General features: G+C 41.8%; 1 protein-coding gene across 1 annotated transcript in view; it reads right to left on the bottom strand.

Moving 5' to 3' along the window:
* Positions 1-3988: 3988 nt before the first annotated feature.
* shisa9a (shisa family member 9a) overlaps positions 3989-23418 on the bottom strand; it is a 66682-nt gene continuing 47252 nt past the window's right edge. Inside the window, exons 3-4 of the mRNA XM_050060477.1 lie at positions 18109-18291; positions 3989-5016 (exon numbers count right to left, since the gene is read on the bottom strand). Coding sequence (XP_049916434.1) covers positions 4067-5016; positions 18109-18291 — 1133 coding nt within the window. The 3' untranslated portion in view covers positions 3989-4066. The remainder of the gene's footprint in view (positions 5017-18108; positions 18292-23418) is intronic.

The following is a 23418-nucleotide window of genomic DNA, read 5'->3' on the forward strand; positions in this document are numbered from 1 at the left end:
ACACAGCGTACCCAAACTGAGTGCTGCTCTGCTGGAGCTTCCATTAAAATGTGTCACACTGAAATCCACTCTTTTTCTCTCAACAGATTGTCATGTGCACCCTTCCTTCTTATATTTACATGCTTTAAAAATGACAATTTACACCTTTTTTTCACTTGTGCTTTGGTTGCACGCACATTTCCAGTACATAATTGCATTTACGGTTACACCACCTCCAGAGATGGTTTAAGCAATCCAGTCATAATCCATCCTCGCTGTGTCTTTTTTTCCCCTCCTATATTAATGTGGCTAAGCATTGTCTGATTATACTTTGATCACTTAAATATGCATCTTAATCACAAGTTTAAAAAGGGTCTTAGAGGTGGAAGCAGCACTTAAGATAACAAGGTCAAAATGATAACTGTGGCTGCAGCTGCTAATAAATCTCACATCATTACAGAAGAAGCAAATAGGCTCAGAGAAGCACTTAGAAGATTTGGCCTATTTGTCAGACTTAAGGATTTATTTTTATGTTTGAGTCATGTAACCCAGATAGTTTTTTTTTTTCTCTCCCTGCTGGTTGTGATGTTTTTTTTTTCCAGCTAGAGCTCGAGTACAGTGAGTGATCTAATCAAACCTAGTTTTTTGTGGCAGTGTCTTCTAATACCAGAAAAAGTGGTATTTTTATTCCACTTTTCACAGTTTCTTGCTTTAGTCTAAAACTAGAGAAGTAGAACATCCTATGCAAAATCTGTGCAGAAATGAGATGTTTCCAAAGCTAAAATTTGGTCCAACTATTGAAATATGTGAGGCATATAGTTGCTCAATTGACCCATATTTCATGTGTGCTGTCTGTGCTTGCCTTAATACATACATATTTATCAATCAGTGGGTGATTTTGTCCATTTCCAGTAGAATCAAGGCCATTCCTGACCACAGCTACATTAAAACTGCTTTATTTTTGCACATTTTATTCATTATTTTAAAGAAATAGTTTGACATTTTGTTGCCTACTAGTATCTACTTTACAGTTTTTGTTCAAATTAAATAAACTAGATATATAGATTAATGAGCTTTTGAGATACTTGAATGCAGATTTTGTTCCTGTACTATAGGAGAGAACCAGGTTAGCTGTTTAGCTAGCAGACTACTGACTGTAGCTTCACATTTAAAGATCCAGTGTGTACAATTTCGGGACATCTATAGCTCTTTTGCATATGATGTCATACATTGGTGTCTACAATTTGAGCTATTTACGGCTCTTCCAGTTGATCAAATTGAGAAAAAACAAGGCTCACTGTAAATTCTAAAAAAAGTGGACGTAAAGGGGAGAAGTAAAAAAAAAAAAAAAAAAAAAAACTCACTGAGAAACAGCGACGGATGTGGATGAAAAAAACTTCTCTTTGGAGGAGCGGTGTTAACTAACATCAAATGTTAACGCATTATTTAACATGCCTGAAGTTGGATACCATAACAATATGCTGTTTCAACTCGGTGTTTTTAGCCACAACCCAGATTTTTATGGTGTTTGCCAGACCTATGGAAACGGATGACCTAATAGGTAGAAAATAGTGGCTAAAGTTAGCTAACGTTAGCTGGTAATGTTAGCCTGACAATGGCGCATCCATGTACAGAGTTGGAATATAAAATACTGTATACTCAAGCACATTTACTCACCCTGCCAAAAACAAAATGGCAGTCGTTTCAGCCATGGACCCAACCGCAAACAAAATAGTTACAGTCCACTAGACTTTTGTACGTTTTCATCGGCTCACCGTGTATTGTCAGTAACGTAAGGAGGTCTAGAGCAGTGGTTCTCAATTGGTCCAAAAACCGCGTTCCAGATTTGTCTCTAGTCATTTGTTCAAAGTCCACACACTTAAAAATATTTAGCGTTATACTTGTGTTTGGCCATGTCGTCAAGCTCGTTTGCTGTCTCTGTTAAGTAGGTATTTGTTATACACTCACTCTACAGCAGGAAACAGTCCCTCAAAATAAAAGCTATGTGCTGGATATTCACTGTACTTCAAAATAAAGTGTGTCTTTTTAGAAACTTGACATATTCGCTAACCCTAATCCTAACCCAACCCGCAACCCATCAGTTGGGAACCACTGGTCTAGAGGACATGGTAATTCGTAAGGGTGATCGTGTCCACACCGTTGCTGGAAAAAAATTGCTTTCCTTTGTTTTGTATGGATCACATCCACCATTAGTTTAAATTTTCTGACGATACCTGCTGCTTGCAGATTCATACATATTGTTTATGATGTCATGTTCATCTTTTTCCAATTCAGTGTATGGACTTATAACCACCTGCTCTTTATCTGAATTTCGCGCATCATAATAGTCACATAATTGCAAACAAACTATTGGCCAAAATAGTATGTGATATTCAGAACTGTTTTTATCGGTTTATAATTACTTTAAAATAAGGATTGTGTTTTTATTACCTTAGAATGAGTTGTTTATACCTACATACCAAGTGGGTCCTTTTCCACGGAGTCCGCCATATTGTTTCTACAGAAGCCAAGATGGACAAACCAAACACTGGTTCTAGGTAGGGCCAGTCACGTTTTCATGTCGGGTACTGTAGTTCTCCTGCACGCTTGGCACATGAGAGAAGTTTCAGTTGGTTGCAATGTGCAACCTCGCCACTAGATGCCACTAAATCCTACACACTAGACCTTTAACATGCAGACATAAAAGTGGTTTTAATCTTCTTATCTAACTCTAAGCAAGAAAGCAAATGCACCTATTTACCAAAACTATTCCATGAATTGTGCAACCCTTTTGTAAATAGTTTTCTAATTTAAAAGTATTTACATATCCAAAACTGTATACCCTGTCATTGAATGGATAAGATGGGTACTTCTGACGTAGCTGCCATTTCTGAATATTTTCTTGTGTTTCATTTGATAGTTTTAGAGTACTGTGGTGATATTCACTGATTATTCTGGAGAAGCACTGCACGGAGTTTTTCAAATGCAAACTGTCAAATTTAAAGACAACAAATATGCAGAAATTAAACAAAATATCAGCCATCTGTAGCTGAATTCTTAAATTATTGGTATCATCCTTTAAAAAACTCCATTTTGGTCAAACCCTGGTGTGCGACATTTCTACAGTATATGTTTCAGTGTGTTTGTGTGAAAACATGTCTGCATGTGCATGACTGTGTGTTTGTGTATGAGAATCATGCTCCGTGGAGCCTCTGCTAGCTGCAGCATCATCCAGATGCTGCCTCCCTGCCTCCTTATCCCTCCTCCGGGCCAGCTGTCACCACACAGACGGGATCAGAACAGAACAATACCAGTGTGACAGCCTCCATTCTCTGTGCTGGAGCCTTGTGGAAAAAGGGCGACCTTCAGCTGCAGATCTTATGAAGGCGCTTCTGAATAGCCACAGTACAAAGCCCTGCATGTCTGCAGTCCAAAGCCCAGCGCCCTCATCATGTGTGTCTGTTTCAAAGCCCTCAGGAGATTTATGGAGAGTGAATCATAAGGGAATGTTTTTTCTTCCAAACTGTTCGACGCTTTGTTGGGCAGATGAGCAGAACTCGTGTTGCGAGATTTGTGGGTAAACTTGCTGTGTTTCTTCTTTCCCACAATGCTTCGATGCGTTACACTTAATCCCTTATATTGCTTCTCAGGTTTGGTTCATAAAGCCAATCCATTTTATTATCAGCACTTTCCCACTTTATCATCCGTGTGTTGAACTGTAACGCTCAGATATTGTTGTTATTACAGAGTAGATATTAGCTGTGAGGCAACACTCTAATATCACCACAAGTGTACACACATCCCTGCTCTGTAGGCGCTTTGAAGTTATGGTAACAGATGCCACCGACTTGGACGCTGAAAGGTCTGTTCAGTGATTTGATTGGTGAACTCTGTCTGTGAAACGAGGACCACTCAGACACAGTGTCACTGTCCAACCACATTCACCGGTATACCAACGAGCCACACAAACACACACATAGATCTGCACCCTTGACCAACGCAGGGGTTGGTGTCCTCACTCAGAGATTACTTGTGCCACCACCACATGCATCCTTTTGCCTTTCATTTTCTCCCTTTCTCCCTTCTCTCACACAGTCACCTCTGTCTTGCTGTTGGTCACAAAGTAGGGCTGTGTGGGGAGGAAGTGTTGGCTGTGGCTGTGGCCTCTGGTGCCGTGAAGCTGGTTGGGCTCCAGCACGGTACACTGAGGCCTCTTGTGCCCGTAGGTCTTCCTGCGGCCCACTGTCTCAGTCCCATCCCAGGCCTTAAGGCCCAGCCCCATCGTATGCCCAGACGCAATTGTGTTGGAACTGTACACCATTGGGCGGCCCATTGTAGCCGAGCTGGAGCCAAGGGAGGTCTCAGCGGCCCTGGAGATGCCCAGGGACGTGCCACCTGGCATGGTCCCTGCCATGTGTGCCAGGGAAGTAGACCTGAGTCCTGGTGGCTTGCTACTGTGGCTGTGAACATGACTGTGAGTGTGAGAGCTGTGAGAGCTGTGGCCCACATGACCATGGCTGCCTTTGGGTTTCTGGCCATTCGGCTTGAGTCCCCCACCTCCTCCGACACCGGCTATGTGCCGTTCTGTCGGGAGGGTTGAGACAGAGGAGATGCTGGGCATCTCAGTGACATACGTGGCCACTGGCTCAGGAGTCAGTGGACCCAGGGAGGTCATAGGGGTCATGGAGGTCATTGGGGTCAAGGAGGTCATGGGGGTCATGGAGGTCATAGGTGTCATGGAGGTCATAGGTGTCATGGAGGTCATCGGGGTGAGGGAAGTCATGGGCGTCATAGAGGTCATGGGCATCATAGATGTCATTGGGGTCATGGATGTCATCTGGTTGATGGTGGGGTTCATGGGATTGGAGGCCATTTGGTTAGAAGACATGGGGTTGGTCGTCATTGGAGGAGTCATCGACGTCATGTTGCCCATGGAGGGTCTGGAGTTGCCCATGGGCTGGAGAGGAAGCCCGCCCTTCGTTGGCAGCTCCACCATCAGCCGGCGCTTGTTGTAGACTTCACCGTTGTACTTGGCAGCTGATAGAGGAGGCAGAGAGAGAAACAGAAGGCTAATGAAAATGTTACATGGACATGAAAGAGCTGCTAAAGAGCACAACTGAAATCTTGGATTAACTGTTGAGTTGTAAATGAATTTGCTTCCTCTGATTTGTCTCTTTGCTCTTTTTAGACTGTCAGTGGTGAAAAAAATGATATCCTTAGTTTGTCCGTTTTGCTGCTGTGGAACAGAAAGAAAATAAAACTGTTATATAGAGTGACTCATAAAATAAGACTTCCAGCAGTTTGCAGATCGGCTGCAAACAAGACATGTGAGCACACACACACACACACCACACACCACACACTGGAAGAAGTTTGGATAGAAAACATCCCATCCCTTTTAACTCCCACAATCTAAAAAGGTCACAAAACAAACCCCATATATTTTAACTTTTTAGTCAGCCTACCCTCGTCCACTGTAACTGACCAAGCAGGGTGTCAGGGCCACTGTAAACGCCTGCATAAAGAGGCCCATCACGCCACCGGGGGAGTGAAATCAAAAAGAAAGCCTAGAATGTCTCCTCCACCTCGCCTCTTCCTCCCTTATGAAGCCAAGAAAACATCTCATTTCTGTGTAGTGGGAAGGTGTTCACTGTGATAAAAAAGAGCATGGCACATGTTTTTTTCCCCTTTTGACATTTCAAGATTTCAAGAAGACCTTGTTGACTGCCTTTTCTAAGGAGGAAATGAAGGGTAGTGCAATGTCAAAGCCAGAATGCTTTTTGACACAAAATTATGGATCTGTTTTTTGCTTCTTACAAACTAGTTGCAGAAATAACATTCCAGCATGCTCTGTAGTGGTCATTCTTCCAATATGTCAGCATTTGCACAGTTGTGGATAGTAGACAAAATTGTATTGAAGTAAAAGTATTGTTGCTTTGTAATTATATTGGCTCAAGTACAAGTAAAAGTACTAAAATGTGAATAAAAGTAAAAAAGTATCTTGAATAGTGAGTAACTTCATGAGATGCACTTTATTACATCAATGTATTATGGTCAAACAGGTCCTCAACAGGTAATAACAAAAGCGAAATGCTAGTTTGTTGTCATTAAAATATCCAGAACCAGACGAACAGAGCCAACCTGGTGTTGTAGCAAATGAAGCAGCTGCTTAGGACCCTCATGGTGAGCAGATGGCCCCCAAGAGCACTTGTCCCACATGCAGTGCCGGGCTGCCCTATGCTGCCCCTGTGCAGAGCTCTGCGAATCATACAAGGGCCCTGCCTCCCCCATGTGTCAAAGTGGGTGTCAGTGTGTACTACTTTGATAAGAGGAGGAAGCAGAACTATCCTTCTTGTCATGAAAAGAGGGTAAAAAAACACCATGAGAGTGAATGAAGGAACAGCAATCAGGTAAACTGTGTTCTCTTCTCTCCAAGTTTGATGTCAGCAAGTTAAGTACCGTTAAGTTGATGTACTAGCAGGCAGTGCATCTCTCTCTAGTCTGTCTGTCTAACGATAGCAAGGTAGTACATCTCTTTGTCTGTTTGGGTCTTGCTTGTTTGCTAGCCTCTTCCAGGGCTGTGTTGTGTGACTCCATTTCTGACAAAAGTGGGAGTGAAATACAACTATTTATTACGTTTGATTATTGCCAACAGGTAACAATGTTTTTGAACTGCGTCTTGGAAAAGATAACCACGTTGCATGTGAACATGTGTTCAAATGCATTTGTACAAAATGAAACTCATGCATTCCAGCAGAATAAACCTCTGTAGGGACCAGTCCAGACAATAGACCAGGGTTTCCCACAGATTCATGTATTTGTGGCGGCCTGCCATGATCAAAACATCTGCTGCCACAAATAGTTTTTTAATTTTTGGAGCTGGACAGTTTAAAGAACCATTCAGTTATTTATAGCCCCACACTTTTGGAGCACAGAATGCACTCTTGGCACAGATGGAGCAGCAGAACGTCAGGCGCATTGAAAGTGAAACTTAACTGTTCATTCTACCGGGTCTGAACTGTGCCTAACTCTGCTCTGCAGCAGCCTCTCCTCTCCATCAGTTTGATCAGATCTCAAAGGATCAACAGATCAACGATCCTGTGTTCATGGACCCACGAAAATATCTGAATTAAGAGAGGAGACATGTGCTTTAATAAAAAAAAAAAAGAACATTTTTTTTGATATTGCATGTCATTATAACCCCTGCGCTCTAAGCACCTGGCGTTTTTGCCAGAGCGCTTTGAACGCCTTGAGTTGAAAAAACTTCAACGCAAAGCGGAAAAATGCCTCATGTCATCTCCACCTTTTCCCCATTGTCCACTCGGATGATTCGAGAGGCGGGTCTTCTGTGGCGGTCATGACAACAAGTTTACAGCTGGCAAAGGAGAAACTGGTGGTAGGGGTTGCTGATACCCAGAGCTGTTGTCAAACTGCCCCCGAGTCATCCTAAAGTATGCCTGGAGACGGCTATCATCGAGGCGAATCTCCTGGACCAGCTGGTGGTACTCCCCATGATCCACCCTCTTTTTTAAGGTCTCACATACCCACACAGATCTCTGTTTCCTTGCCCCTGACAAAGTATTAACTGACAGCCTCTCACCCTCAATCAGATACAGCAAGTAACCGCTCAGGGAACATTTTAGGGACACGATACTAATTACTGTCAATTAAAAATAAAATAAACAGTACATTGAGTACACAGGAATGTTAGGAGGTGATGGGGTGGTTGCCTGGCAACAAAAAAAAAAGTGCAGCAGGCGTTTTTTTTTAAATTTTATTTTATTTTTTTTACTAGTGGCATTCGGCAAAAAAAAAAAAAAAAAAAAAAAAATAGGCAGTGTGACATCCTGTGTGATCAGGGCCTTATTGTGTATAATCATTGTGATTCGGTCTATAGCTAAATGTATCGGTAAGAGTAGTCAGAAGTGTGAACTGTCATGCATTTATCGCAGTTGTCCTCTCCACTGCATGTCCACTGCAAATGTAACTGTCTGTAGCTCAAAACATTGAGTGAAAGGAAATCATTTTTAGACTGCTTAAATTAAGAGTAGTGCTAATATTTGTGAATGTAAAAACAGATGATTCCCATTGCCATATATTCAATAGTGTAGGTTTATTGGCTCATGGCTGCCGTCTGTGAGTAGGTAAATGATTCAAGTAGCTGTGGAAATTTGCCCTTAAGATATCGAAATATATCCCTTATGAACATGTTAGCTTTGCAGCTTATTGAAATGCTACCACAGAGTGTAACAGGTGCATTTTTTGCATTTGCATATTGCATACACAGCTTAGAAAGTTATTTTGACAAATTATTCCTCGAGGGGTAAAGAGTATGAGGAAATTTGTGCATACAGTACAAGCATGTATGCTCTTACAAATTCACAGCCAACTGACACCCACACATATTTATCTACCAAGCTTCACTGTGCTCTGTGTTGGTGTAAGCATCTTCCCATATCTTCGGTGTGTGTTTGTGTGTTTCTTTAGCCTTGGAGCAGTCGGGTTTTAATGCCTCACATTTAGTCTTCCTCCTGTCACTCACTGTCACCCAGCTACAGTCTCTCTTATCACTGCCAAATGTGACCTTTTTTCCCCGTCAAACTCACGTTCACAGTCGAGTCATTACTCCTTAGCCCGTGTTGCCTCCACGTCCTTGAAGATAAAGTTAACACACTCAGCGGGTTTGCTTTGCCGCTGTAACTATAAATCTACTTTATCGCTCTGTGAACGGGGAGAGAAACGAGTGAGCGAGGGATAGCAGAGGTGTTTGTGAGAAGAAGCAGGGGAGGGAGGGAGGGAGGGAGGGAGGGAGAGCGGCTTCTCACCCACTGAGTCGCCGCTGGACCGCCCCTGGGGATCAAACCTGCCCAGGCGACAGGTGAATCAATCCGGCGGCAGCGAGCTCAGCGGTGCACACATCCAGCGGCATACGTGAGTGGAAATGGAAAACACCGCTGTTACGCAGTGTGGGCTCTGCATGCCTCTGCCTGAGAAAGGCCAGCATCCCACAGAGACTAACACACCGTATGCATCAGAAAATCAAGCACTGCTTCTCTGAAGTGTCAATAACATAAGGGCCTTATTAGGGTTAGACCAGTATGTCAATCTGCTTTTTATTAGCCAGTCAGCTCGTCTACTGCCATGGTGATGGAGGGTTTAAATAGTTTTAAAATCTAATCTATTCCTTAGATTATTTAGTATTTACTGTAAGTGGGTGGATCTTCCTGTCACAGTGCCGCCACCTTACCCAGAACATCCATTAGTCTGGGACTTTTATTGTCTTATGATGAAGTAAATGCTGTCTGTGAGGCTTTTTCATCCTGAAAGGTAGACTCTTTACATCTAAATGGTTGTATTCTCATGCAGGAAAATGCATCTTATGTAAAGAGAGTCAATGTTGGCACAGGGTGCGAGATGTTATCTGAGCCAGCTCGCTGTCACAGATCAGTTGCGATCTCCCAATACAAGCAAAGAGGCTAAACTATGGGCAGTTGTAGCACATAAAATGGGCTGTTATAGACACAGGTGCAGACTGCTTGGGCTTTGTTAGAAAATGCTAGAGAATGTAAAAGCTTACGGCCCATGGGACTTAACGAATCAATGCCTGATATCAGTGGAAGTAAGCCTTCAGGTGTGCTGTTGTCCCAACTATTGCCTGCCAGTCTTGTGCGCGAACTGGGGGACCGTGGAGGCTCTGGTGATGTGTTGGATGTGGTTCGTCTGCCCGATCTGGAACCATGTAGTTGTGTGATGCACAGGCGGGCACTGCCTCTAAACTCGCGAGTCATCTTGTGAGTTCGCATGGGGTGGTGTCTATGCTGTGGGCGTGCAGCAAGTGTGGGTGGACTTGGTCGAACAGCCACCAAGTATCCTGTCACTTACACAAGTGTCAGGGGCTGGTGGCTAGGGGCAGTTTACTTGGGCTTTCCGTTTGACCACGGTCTTTCTCTGCACAAGCGGCGCGCGCACACAGCTACCTACGTTTTAGCGTGTCTCTGAGAATGAAATTGTTGGTGTCTTGCATCAGTCTGTCTTAGTCTACCCCCAAATATCTCAACAATTATTGTATGGATTGCTGTGGAATCTTGTACAGACATTAATGGTGCCCAAAGGATTAATTCTACTGACTTTTGTAATTCCCTAACTTTTCCTTTTGTGCCACCAGGAAGTAAACAGTTTTTGTTTTTTAGTAAAAAATCGTACTACAGCCAGATTTTGTAGTTTTGTATGTTTTAATAGTTTTTTTCTGTATTTCCGTATTAGTTTTTGTTTTCAGTAGTTTTAGCTAGGTTCCAGAAAAGGTTTGCTTGTTTTAGTTTAGTTTTTATTGTTTAAAAATGTTTAGTTTCAGTATCGGTATCAGTTTAGTTATATTTTGTTTTTTATTATAATATGGGAGGATTTGTCGGGTGCAGGATTTAAGAAATTCCGACTACACCTTGGCGCTACCAACTCACCCTTTTCCCCTTTAAGGGCAGTGGCCTTGTGGGTAACCTGTGAGGCTGTGACGTGTACTTCATGGTATGTGTTAGGAGGGAAGCAACTCTCTCGGGGTGTCACGGTGAAGACGCATGCAGCAAGGAGTGATGATAGTCAGAAGAATTGAGTATCTAGATAATCTAAAAGCTACTGTTAAATCTCATGAGAAGGCCATCTTTGTTTGTTTTTGTGGTGAAGTCAGCAATATTAGATTGTTGGTGAACGGCACCTGAACGCCTCACCATCCTTTCGGACCACCAGAAGTAGTATCAGCTAATAACGAGCCGAGCTAAAATTAACGGTTTGTAAGCCAGCGTGTTCCTAACTACAGTTCGGAGCCGGTAAGGTGTCACTATAAGAGAGGTAACATTGGTAAACAATTTAACATATCAATATAATTACAACTTATATAGTTAGGTGAGGTTACGTAATGTTAAGCATCAAATAACTTGCACTAACTTTGAGTTTACTAACGTGGGCTAACGTTAGCTAACATTAGCTAGTTATACTAATGTTGTATACAGTAACGTTAGCTTACAGCTTACAACCGCAAGGTTGGTATGTTTTTGCTGCTAGAAGTTTCATTACCTAACTTTGTAAGTTACAGTTATATCAAAATATTAAGGCTGTGTTGTTTAACGTTACTTTGGTGTTATTGGCGGAGGTTATGTGACATATAAGTTAGCCCGTTAGGTCTGTAGAATATAGTACAGTGGCATCCAAACATATAATACACCAATTTATTAACAATAAGTATGACAAAAGCGCAACAAACAATACTATGTAGCCTAAACGTAAAACCAAATGTGATCATTCGGCTTTTAAAAGGCCTTGTAACATACATCAACGTGTGATACATGTTACTTATACAGTGACATGGACGTGATACAATGTATAGAATATATGCTCAGTTAGCTACTTTTTAACGATAGGTGTGATAAAACAATATCCTGTGTAATATAGAACAGTGGCATGTATTTATTATTGAAGACCAATAAATTTCCACTATGGGTCCTAGCAAAGGAGGCAGGTTCAACTCCGGAGCTCTGCAGCAGGACACTATTAAAAAACGTAGTCAGTAGCCATCATTAGGAGACTGGCTTTATTGGGCAGCATCCCACTTGAGATCCTGAGGATTTACTTTGCAGTCTGCCCTTGAAAAAGAACTTATTAAGGAGCATGTAGGAACATGTCGACTCTTCAGGGTTTAATGGCAGTTGTTAGATTTAGTGTGTGCATTAGACGTGGGCCATAATTGGTCGTTTGCACTTGGAGAAGACGGCGTCCTCCTTTGGGCTGTGTTACAGGTCTGCATCCAGGGACCTTTATTAGTCAGGTTTTGCCTTGGCTGCAGTTAGAATCCGATAAAGTGACCTTATATAGATGCACAAGGGGACAGTGGAGATGGCTATTGATTGACAGAAGTGAGGCTTATCAGCTGGATGGTAGACCATTGGGAAAGTGGCAGAGGCAATTAAAGAAAAGGAAAAAAAGGCAGTTGGAGGGAGCTGTGGGGAAATGGTGTTGATCTCAGACTTGGTTCTATTTCTCATGGGGTCAACAGGCAGCCAGAACACCAGCCTGTGTAGCGGAGGAGAAGAAAAGAAAAGCAAAGTCCATTTATGTTGCTCAAGATTAACGGAGCTCACACAAAGGTAACTTCTGAAAGAGCCACGGCTGGCATTTTGGTTTTGTTTGCCGTCATTTAGTCGTCCCCTCTCCCTCTCTTACTCCACACACACATTTTTCACAGCTTGTGTGTGAGATGTCCCCATCATCGGACTTGCAGCTCGCCTCCTGGAATCCCAGACTCCTGTGCTGTATATCTCTGGACAGGTTTCCAATCATTTCATAGGAACCTCTTTGAATACCACTTGTGGAATTGAAATCTGTCAGTCAAGTAAGCCCAAGAGTGGGGGCCTCCCTTCAATTACAGAAATGGAATCAGATATGAGTCGCTGTAAGGAAGGATCGAGATTAGCAGCCCAATGATTCTTTAAGTAGCGATATGGAGCTTGATAGATTGAGAGTTGGGGGCGAATCAGGGGGCGAAGAGGAGATGGTGTGTGGGAGGGCGAGACAAAAGAAGCAAAAAGAAAAAAGTGAGGGAAAATTCAGAGTAGAGGGCAGGAGGCGGATAATAAAAGTGGCGATATGAAAGAGGAGAAGATGGGAAATAGAGAGAGGTGGGAGGGAAGGAGCGGGAGAAAAGGTGAGAGGAAATGAAGGGGAAGGGGGAGAGGACTGGCAGAGGGAGATGAGGGAGAGAAAAATGAGCCAAGACATTAAAGGTTAGGAGAGCAAACAGGAGGAAAAATGGTCTGGGAGATGTGGTGACGGGAAGATGAGGGCCATTTTAGATAAAAAGAAGCAGAGAGAAAGAAGTGGGTTCGAAAGGGGCTGAGGAGCAGGAAGGGGACAGAACTGTCAGACGTGCTGAAAGGTCTGAATGCCATTTCGACATCGCTGTCTGGACCTGATTCATTATGGACCCAATTCAGTTATCACAAAGGGGGTCTTGTGTAAATCCACATGTACAAATTTGAACCACACTGGTAGTTTTGCACATTTTATCCCATTAACTTGTAATCCGGTACAATTTATATCACTTCCGACCATTTTTCAGAGCCTACCACAGCTTTTTTTAGATTGATTTCATGCCCTCCAGGCAGTCACTGCTCTCAGAACATGTCAGTGCGTTATAAAAATCAACTTGCAGAGAGTTAACACTGCCTCAGAATAGTAATCAATCACAGCGAACATTAAAAATCCCCCTCCACTCAAAAATTGTTCCTAGGGGTGGAAATTTTTGGAAATATCATGCTTCGATCGTGATTCTTGGTGTCTTTGATTAGGAATCATTTCTTGATTCAAGAAATAGAAAAATGGGTATTAGTTTCAGGCTCTTACTTCAGTGCACTGTGTGTCGAACCATTCACTTGTGTTTTTTAGTCTGCTAAAATGCAATAGGAGACATAACTGGCAGTTATTAAGTTAAATGGACTTGATGAAGGTCACTGTCAAGCAGAGAAAAGCAGAGGAAAGTGTGTGGGAGTATGCAGCTTCTTTATTCAAAAAAGCTAACAGCATTAATTTGGGAGAATGTCACAGTCTTCTGCCTGTTTGAAAATAATGAAATCAAAGTGTAATTTACCGACCATCACTGGATAAGTGTCTTTCCTAAAACACAAGTGGGTTTATGTGTTCAGAGGTGAAGAAGTGCGGTGTGCTGAAGAAGGCTGTTTCAGCTGCAACAGTAAAACCAGGTCTTTGCATTGAAACAGACTGGAGGCGGATTCTTTTCTTTGGTTGATGAGCGCTGTCAGATGGTTTTCACACACTTAGAATGTTATCACTCCATTGAATGAGCGCTGTCAGTGGTTATCAGTCTCATAGATATTGATTAGAAAAGGCCTGGCTGCTACACCTACTAGTAGGTTCACTTGGCCATTATCAGTTGTCATCTTTGTAATTATGACAGAAGCCAAGGAGGAAGTCAGGTAACATAATGTCAGTGTAAAGAGTGAAAAAGTCTACAGAGTAGATCATGGTGGTGAATGGTTCAAACAAACACAGGACTTTCACCCAGGAGACTGGGGTTCGTGTTGCATGTGAAACCAAAAGTCAACATTGACTTGTTTTAACTGACGTACGCAAGTTCGTCAAATCACATTATTTACTTTACTGCTTATTACGTACTTATAATACACTTATGTTAAACCAAACCATCATTCCTTCATTCATTCATTTTCCGTAACCACTTATCCTGTTAGGGGTCATGGGGGGGCTGGAGCCTATCCCAGCTGACATTGGGTGAGAGGCAGGGTACACCCTGGACAGGTCACCAGACTATCACAGAGCTGACACATAGAGACAGACAACCATTCACACTCACATTCACACCTACGGGCAATTTAGAGTCACCAGTTAACCTATCCCCAACCTGCATGTATTTGGACTGTGGGAGGAAGCCGGAGTATCCAAAGAAAACCCACGCTGGCACGGGGAGAACATGTAAACTCTGCACAGAAAGGCTCCCCCAGCTAAAGGCCCGAACATATTCATACGCAGAGCGGACTCCGCGGAGCTCCGCCCGGACCAAAAGCGGACATCCGCAAGCCCTGTGCGTGCAAAGCTCAGATTTTACGACCGCGCGGACTCCGCTCCGCGCACCAGTGACTGCTCGGCATGTATTTTTCACATCGACGCGCAAGAATTGTGGGTAATGTAGTGTGTGACATTTTTACAGGAAACTACAACGCGGAAGTGCACTCGACTATGGAAGCCCGAATGACTGCAGACATTGCAGTCCGCTCCGCTTATAGTACGCCTGAGTATGTTCGGGCCTTAAGGGTTTGAACCTCCCACTCTAAGTTCAAACCAGAAACCCTCTTGCTGTGAAGTGACAATGCTAACCACTGCACCAACGTGCTGCCCCAAGCCATCATCTTTTTTCTCAAACTAACCAAGTAGTATTGGTGCCTGAAAATCGAAAAATTACGAATCTGCTCCCGATGACAACTGCTAACGGCTGATAACAACCACAAACATACTTAAGTAGTTGGTGCAGCAGGACCCTTGTAACCCTTCTACGAGTCTGATAATGCCCTTTTAATCTAGTGATAACATTCAAAATAGGTCCAGTTTTGTACAGAGTTGCAGCGTGTTGATTTATAAGTTAGTTTGCTGGTGTTGGAGTTGTAACGTAATGGGTGGTGTGGTATGAAGTATTCACAAAATACTTTGCCTTTATGTTGGAAAGCTAAGTATTAAGCTCCCTAATAGGGTTGGGCGGTTCTCAGTAATACCAATTCAGTCCGGTACTCTGTCTTGGACCGGGTTTTATTTTTTGAGACCGACCGGACCGCATACTCGGGCAGAACGTACGTGGAGCGCACGCCGTGGAGGTCCGCCCGGTAAAAGTGGACGTCCGCAAGCCCTGTGCGCGCAAAGCACAACCACGTGGACTTTGCTCCACGCACCAGTGTCACACAAAAGACTGTTCGGCATGTATTTTTCACATTGCGGGATTTTTCACGGACATTTTTACACGTAGTCTGCTCCGCTTATAGTAAGCCCCAGTCTGTGAGCACCTGTGTCTGCCTCTTCACCAAGCGCACAGCAAGCAGGAGAGAGAGGGGGGTGGGGCGGGGACTCCTTTTTTTTTTCTCATACCGACCCAACCCTACTCCCTAATGTACCCAAATTGGCTTTTTGTGTGATTGTTTGTGATTGGGATTGAGTTCCACCATTTTATTCTGTCAACATAACTTAACTAACAACCTGAAAATTAAAAAAAAAAAAAAAGAAAAAGATTTTTGGACTTAAGTCAGTCGAGGATCATAGAAGAAAAGAATCCTGATTTCTACTTAAGTTTAACTCTTCAGTTTCACACTCATCTGTTGTGACGTGTATATACAGGCAGGATTTCGTGACATCACAACTAGTCTGGAAGCCAATCCTGATTCAATATAACTTACATAAGCGTGATGTGGAAACTTGAAGCCTTCAGCACAAATATACTGAGAATTGCCTTTTCAGTGAAGGAGGAGACGTCTTTGTGACATCATTAAACCATCCAAAGGAAATATTGACATAGCCTATTCATTTGCATACTGATTTTTAATAAGGGAGAAAGATGAAGTGTAATTTTTAGATATTTTCAGCAAAGTAATTAAGTATTTTGGTATATGACTTAAAAATGTCTGGGAGGGATCTTAAACAGTTTAATGGATGAAATCTGACCTTACGCAACATGCACGTCTCTTCAGATTTGATTCAAAGACAATTTATGGTTAGAAAGAATGCTTTTGAGCAGCAACATCTAGTGCTTCAAAGGAAAAACACATCTTTGAAAACTGTTTCTGTATAGTAAGTGCATTCTCAGTTTGTAATACTTCACAAATTCCAGTTATTTTGCTATAATTAAACCTTTCCTTGAACCTATTTTCCGTCAACCAGCCTCATCTATTTTCCCTCCAGTTAAAGATTTTCTACATTTCCCAAAATGCCATCCTCAATCCCCAGAGCTGTGCTGCATCCATCTGTTGGTTTTATGTGCGGTTGAGATGAAAGGAAAGCTGTAGCCTAACATCAGAGAGTAAGGTTTTCCAGTTGGGAAACAGTGGGGTTGCGTCTCTTCCTCAAATTGCGGCATGTCTTGTGGCTGCACTGCACTCTGCTCTATTGAAGCTCCTGTCAGAGGAGAAATTGGCATCTCTGCCTCTCCTATGATGGATTACTTCTCTCCTGGTTGAATATTGGTGCAAAAATACTGAGTCGAGAAAGAATCCCTTTGTTCTCTGATCCTCGGGGACGGACACCAAGATGTCCTCCGTTGGCATTTCAGATAACTGAACAATTTTCTGCAATCAAACGCAGCTGTAGCTGAAAATAACCACTGTCTGATGTCTATATTTGGCCTGTTATCTGGGAATGACAAAAATACAGTACACCATCAAACAATATGACAACAGATGCCAGGGTCCAAAACTCAGGATGACAGTGTTAATCACCGTTTTTCATTGATGTTCTTGCTGGGTGGCTTTCCGTTAAGCTCAACATGATGTGTCCACTTATCACTTATTATTCATCTGTTTAAAATTTTGCTGGCAGTTATATCGCTACTATAATTACACAACGTCGTCTTGCTTCCAGGGCACAAAGCAGCGCTCATCATAAACAAGCATGATAATCTATTACTGTAACATGTCTGGGGATGAGTCACGGCCCTCCACATGCCGCGTGGTGCAGGGAGTAACATTTAGATTTACTATACAGAGAAAGTTCACACCTACAGTACATTTGTCATCTGAATCAAATGTTTTTACTTTCCGCTGCTTAGCATGCAGAGAAAGGCTTTGCGAAGACAAGCCCTGATTATTCTCTAATAAATGCAGACAAATGGCATCTTGCAGCTGTTTATACAGATATCTGGATGTGTTTGTGGATGATATCTGGCGTGAGTGGGCTGAATTCAAGAGAGGGCAGGGTACCTGTCTAGCATAAACAAGCTGACACGCACTGAAAAATTCACAGGTGAATCTCAAATGAATTCAGGTTATGAAATAGTGATGCCGCTGCCAATAGGAGACGGGCATGGTGAGGCGAATTCAAATCAGCCGCGCCGGCAAACTGAGCTCATTGAATTTGGTGGCGTGCATTAAGCTGTCAAACAGCTTGATAAGCAGGCTGTTTCTTTTTTTTTTTTTTTTTTTTTTTTTTTTACAAGACTTACGCTTTGGTAGTGTGATCAATAACACCTGTCAGATCTGCCTGCAGGACTGCTGCAGTTCATTCACCTCTGGAAAAATCATCCTTTGTGTTTGGATCAAAAAGCATTCAGTGATGGGGAAAAAAGAAAAAAGCAAGTAATTAATAAAAGCTTCCAGATTCACTGCCAGCTCATGCAGATGCATCAGATGGTGACTCCGCTGACACAAATAAGGGAAGCCCCAAGATTCATTTTGACGATGATGCACCCTCTCCAAACATAGCTGGATCCAGCAGCAATGACAAGAAAAACCCACCCGTTTTATAAAAAACCAACAGCGCAGTATTGAGTAGCCTACGCTGCTTATCTCACACTGTAACTGTTCTTCAGTTTGTCTTAAAAGTGGAGGATAATAAGAGAACTTGACAGACACTCACCCACAGCCTTCAGGGAGGCGTACTTGTTGAGATCCTTGTTCTGCTGCTGCTGCTGCTGTTGCTGGTGCTGCTGTTGTTGCTGCTGCTGTTCGTAGACATGTGCCAGCTGGCTGAGGGCAGGGTAAGGGTGCTGCTGGCCCATGTTTGAGCCCGGTGCCACATTGTTGTTGATCTGACCTCCCTCTGTGGGTAAGGACACATGACAGGACAAGGTTCAGGTTTAAGACAGATATGTGGGAGCGTTGATGGTTTAAAGCGCCACTTACAAGCATCCACTTACATAATAACCCCCCCCCCCCACCCCCCACCACCACCACCACCACCTTTTTTATACTGTAGGATGTGCCGCTTTAGAAGTGATGTCCCTGTTCCACAATCCTCAGAACACATTAACAGCCATTCATGTCAGCACCATCAGCTGAGGGCCTCTTACCATCATTCTACAGCTGCAGCCTATTATATGTCATGCTGCCTAATACACACTTGGACAAAATCCAGAGTGTATATGTGTACACTGATAGGCAGCATCTGCTGTCTATTACATGAGATTTTACCAGTAATTCGACGATGCCTGCCAGTGCATTTATGTTAGTGCTTGAGCTTAAACACTCACTCCCAAAATACAGATTTCAGTATATTGCTGAGCTGACATTTTTTTTTGTACCTTTGACTCACCAGCCTACATAAGGAAGACTAACAGCAAAAAAAAGAGAGTGTTATCCGAGGTTCTTTAGACATCCTGAAACTTTGAGAATTGTCTGTCTCAACAGTGTGTCCTTCAGTGAGCAGTTGCTCCAGACTGGGGTTAAAGACTTTCCAGCGAGTTTAAAAGTTTGAAGTAATTACTTTGAGGGAATGTGTCTTCTCCCAGGATGCCCAGGATTTCCCACCATAGAGAAAGTTTGACATTGAAAACAGAGCTACATAAATTTAATCATAAAATTAAATTTATTGCATTTTTCTGAATGGATTTTCTCCACACATTTTTGAGATAATATTTGTGTAATGTTTTCTAGTAGAGAAACAATTCTCAAAATGCCAATCAGACAGAATCATTTAATCCACAGTTTTCAGCATATCCTCTTGACAGCATTTTTCTGAGTAGTTATATGAGACTGTATGACCGTCTTAGTGCTGACCTGAAGTTAATGCTGCTGCAGTAGCAGGAAAGGAAAATCTGTCACATGAAGCCATTTCACCCATTTCAACAGAATCATTGTTCTTTGACATGGCATTTGGCGATCTTATGCTCTCATTGCTCCAAATGTTGAATGCTTTGCAATCCACCCTATGCTCTGATTTCAGGATGAATGTCTGCATATCTAATTTAGTTACTTATGGATCTGTCTGCATAGTTTACAGATTATGTGCTCGGCTTTGCTCTCATAATCTAAAATATATATTTCACAACACATCTAAACTATAAACTGCTGTTATAGCATTGAAATGTAATAATTACATAATTCCTGTAAGTAATCAGTTGCATACAAGTGTTTAATAGCCTATATGAAATATACGATTTGAACTATTTAATATTTTAGCCATTATTTTAGCTAACATCTTATACATTAATTTTAGCTAACTATTTCAATTGTTTGTTAATTTTCGCTATTTTTAACTATTTATTCATTATTTTGAGCAATTTCAACTGTTTATCTGTTACTTTTAGCTAAGTATTTCAACTGTTAATCCGTTACTTTGAGCTATTTTCAACCATCTGTCCATTATTTTGAGCTATTTCAAGTGTTTATTCGTTACTTTTAGCTTACTATTTTTAGCTATCCATTTCAACTGTTTATCCGTTACTTTTAGCTATCAATTTCACATATTTAACTGTTCCTTTTGGCTAACTATTTCAACTTTTTATCTGTTAGTTTTAGCTAACAATTTGAACAGTTTATCTGTTACCTTTAGCTAACTATTTCAACTATTTATCCGTTACTTTTAGCTAACTATTTCATGTGTTTATCCATTACTTTTAGCTAACTATTTTTTAGCTATCCATGTGAACTGTTTATCCATGACTTTTAGCTAACTATTTGAACTGTTTATCCATTACTCTTAGCTAAATATTTCACGTGTTTATCTGTTATTTTTGGCTATTTCAAGTGTTTATTACTTTTAGCTAGCTATTTCAACAGTTTATCTGTTACCTTCTGCCAGCTGTTTCAACTATTTATCCTTTAGCTATTTTTAACTGTTTAGCCATTATTTCGAGCTATTTCAAGTGTTTATCCATTACTTTTAGCTAACTATTTTTTAGTTATCTATTTCAACTGTTAAATCCGTTACTTTTAGCTAACTATTTCAACTGTTTAACTGTTACTTTAAGCTAACTATTTCAACTGTTTATTTGTTACTTTTAGCTATTTCAACAGTTTATGCATTACTCTGAGGTAACTATTTAAGCTGTTTAGCCATTACTTAGCTAACTCTTTAAATTGTTCAGTCCTTACTTTTATGTATTTTAACCATTATTAATTTTAAGTATTTAGAGTTATTTTCTTACTCGCTAACTATATTTAATGCACTCGCAGATGCAACCTGTGTTACAGCTGACTGGCAAATGAACATAAAACATGAGTGTAGGGAGGTGGAGAGAGTCTGCGACCATAAATGTACAATGTACAAAAAGAGCAGTTACACTTAATGGATAGTGAAAAGGCAAGATGGCTTTGGAGGAAGAAGACAAAGCGAGGATGAAAGAAACAGAAATTATTTTAAAAGGCGCCAGATTGTTTACACAATATTATATGTGTATTAGCCTATTAACATGATATTGATATTTCATATTTTAATATCACGGTTATGGTCAATATTGGTACATCATGACACCCCTACCTGAGCTACTCCACAATCTTTCCTTGTTTCCATGTGTTTCTGTTAATATCACCATCCATTAGTAGTTTGTGAAGTTGCCTGATGTGCCTTTAAAAGGCATAAATCTTTTTGCCACCTGCCTCTGGTGTAGGAGGTAACAGATGTCTTAATTAAAGTATTCTGGCTGCAAAAGTTTCTAATGTATTCCTCTAATTTAATAAGCAGTAATTAAATTTCAAAAAGTGTGTTGAACATGAGTCTATTCTCCAACATCATCTCAGCATGTACAGCCCAAAGTGATCCAGTGCCTCTGATCCACAGTAAATCATCAGTAAAACGTATGTTGGTGATTTACACAAAAAACGTCAGTAGGCTATGCTGTGATTGTGATTAGCAGGCAATCAGCACATTTTAAAAGTAGCCCTCTCAGCCATGGCTATATCTGATTAATGAATGGATCAGCCTTCCTCTACATCTGCACCTAAAGCTGCACCTCCTCTGAAAGACACAAAAACCAGATGGCAGGGTATGTACAGATGGGTATGGAGGGCGGCGCCGGCAGCTTGACAGAGTTGTATGGAGCAACAGGGAAGTGTAGCAGAACTGACTTTAAAGCACAGCCGAATGTTAAAATATGTGTGGGAACTCTGAGGACACTCTCTTCAGCATTGTTCTCTCGCTGTGCTGAGCCTGATGGATAATTGCAAATTCCTGTTACTGAAGGCGAAGGTATCCTTGCTAAGTGAATACATTCTGTTAAAAGCCCCTAATACTGCCACTTGATAATTTGAGAAGTACAAAAAAGTTGAGATACATGGAGGACAGAACGAGACGAAGAAAAGTGAAATAAGGAGAGAGGGATGAGGATGCATAAACAATGAAGAGAGTGAGAAGAAAAGTTAGAAAAATTGCTGCCATAGAAACAAAGGAGGTGTGTGGAGCACAGAGGGAGCAAGACAAAATCATTCAGGCAGAAAGCACAAGAATATAGACGGACAATAAAAGATGGGCAATCTCAACACAGTCCTATAAATACAAGCTCCGTCAATGCTCTGTCTCCTTTCAGTCCTCTTATAGATGCTCATACAGATGGCCTTTTGTTGCTCCACAGCAAACAGAAGGGGAAGTCATGTGGCCACAACCCGACAATATTGATTTCCTCCTCCATTTTCTCCCTGTTCCATCTCAGCGGCCCATTGTTGAGCCACGAGGTGCGCTCAAAGGCCTTAAACCTGCACAGTCCAACTGTCAAGCAAAGCAAGTTGTGTTGTTACTAATTAATCACTTAGCCCTGGCACTGACTCAAACCACACATGCACACACTCTCACACACATACATACACTGACTGACAAGGTAGAGAGCGAGTAGAGACAATTAAAAAGAGCGTCAGTGAGACAGACAGCGTGAGGTCGTGTAGAAGAATGAATAAGAGACAAGATTCCCCAGTGTGATGAAATGTCCCATGCTGCTTGGTGAAAAGGAAAAGACGCATGTGACGAAAGTTCATATAGACATCTGGCTTACTAAAGGCTACATGGATTTAAGTAAATGGAAACAGCTGAAGGCATTGATTCACGATGATGCTGGAGCCCTCCTCCCTCATGCATTTAATAGAATCTCTCAAAACACCAACACTCGCTCCAGTCACGATGAAAGCCGGTCCTTTGCTTCATTTTTCATAGGAGGCCCAAATGGCTGGCACAAGGTCACCAATTTTCTCATTTCGTAATGGGTTTTGCCTGGTTGCAGAGCACAATTGTAAAATTAAATATGCTATCAAAGCACAGGTGCACCTCCTTGTTTTCGGGCACTCTGCCATGAACTGGCTCACAGTGAATGCGTGAGCAGTCATGAAAATGGCAGCACAAAAGAAAGACCTTACATTTATACTCCATACTAAACTGGGATTGTATACAAATGCTTTATGTTGTTAATAAATAAAACATGGGGAGATGATATTTAAATAATCTCTTTATCACAGCGACTATGAACACTGTGTTAAACTGGACTCACGTCTGCTCTGCCAAGCTGGCTGGCTGTTGAGGGTGTGACAAGCTGGCAATTCAAATTACAGCCTCGCTGAGCCACAGATAAACATCTGGGTACAACCGTGGTGCTTTTTGGCTTCGAGCAATAGTTGGACATTTTGGGAAAAACACTTACTGGCTCTCTGGCACAGAGTTAGATGAGAGGATTGATACCACTCAAGTACAGTAAATATGTAGCTGGAGCCAGCAGCAGTTTAGCTTAAAGTGGACCTATCATGTTTTTCCTTATTTTCTGTCATACAGTGATATAATGTTGTGTAACGCAGGCAAAGCTTCAAATAATAAGGTAAAAGTAATCCCCAGGCTTCAGACCGTTCTCTAAGAATAAGCCTAGAAGATCCAGTTGTTGCCATGGTAATCAATATCAAAATTGGTATTCTAATGCTTCGTTTTTTTGGTTTGTGCTTTTTTTCCCAGTAAACTGATCAAGGAAATTGAAAT

This window comes from Epinephelus moara, chromosome 13, assembly GCF_006386435.1.
Source record: "Epinephelus moara isolate mb chromosome 13, YSFRI_EMoa_1.0, whole genome shotgun sequence".
NCBI lineage: Eukaryota > Metazoa > Chordata > Actinopteri > Perciformes > Serranidae > Epinephelus > Epinephelus moara.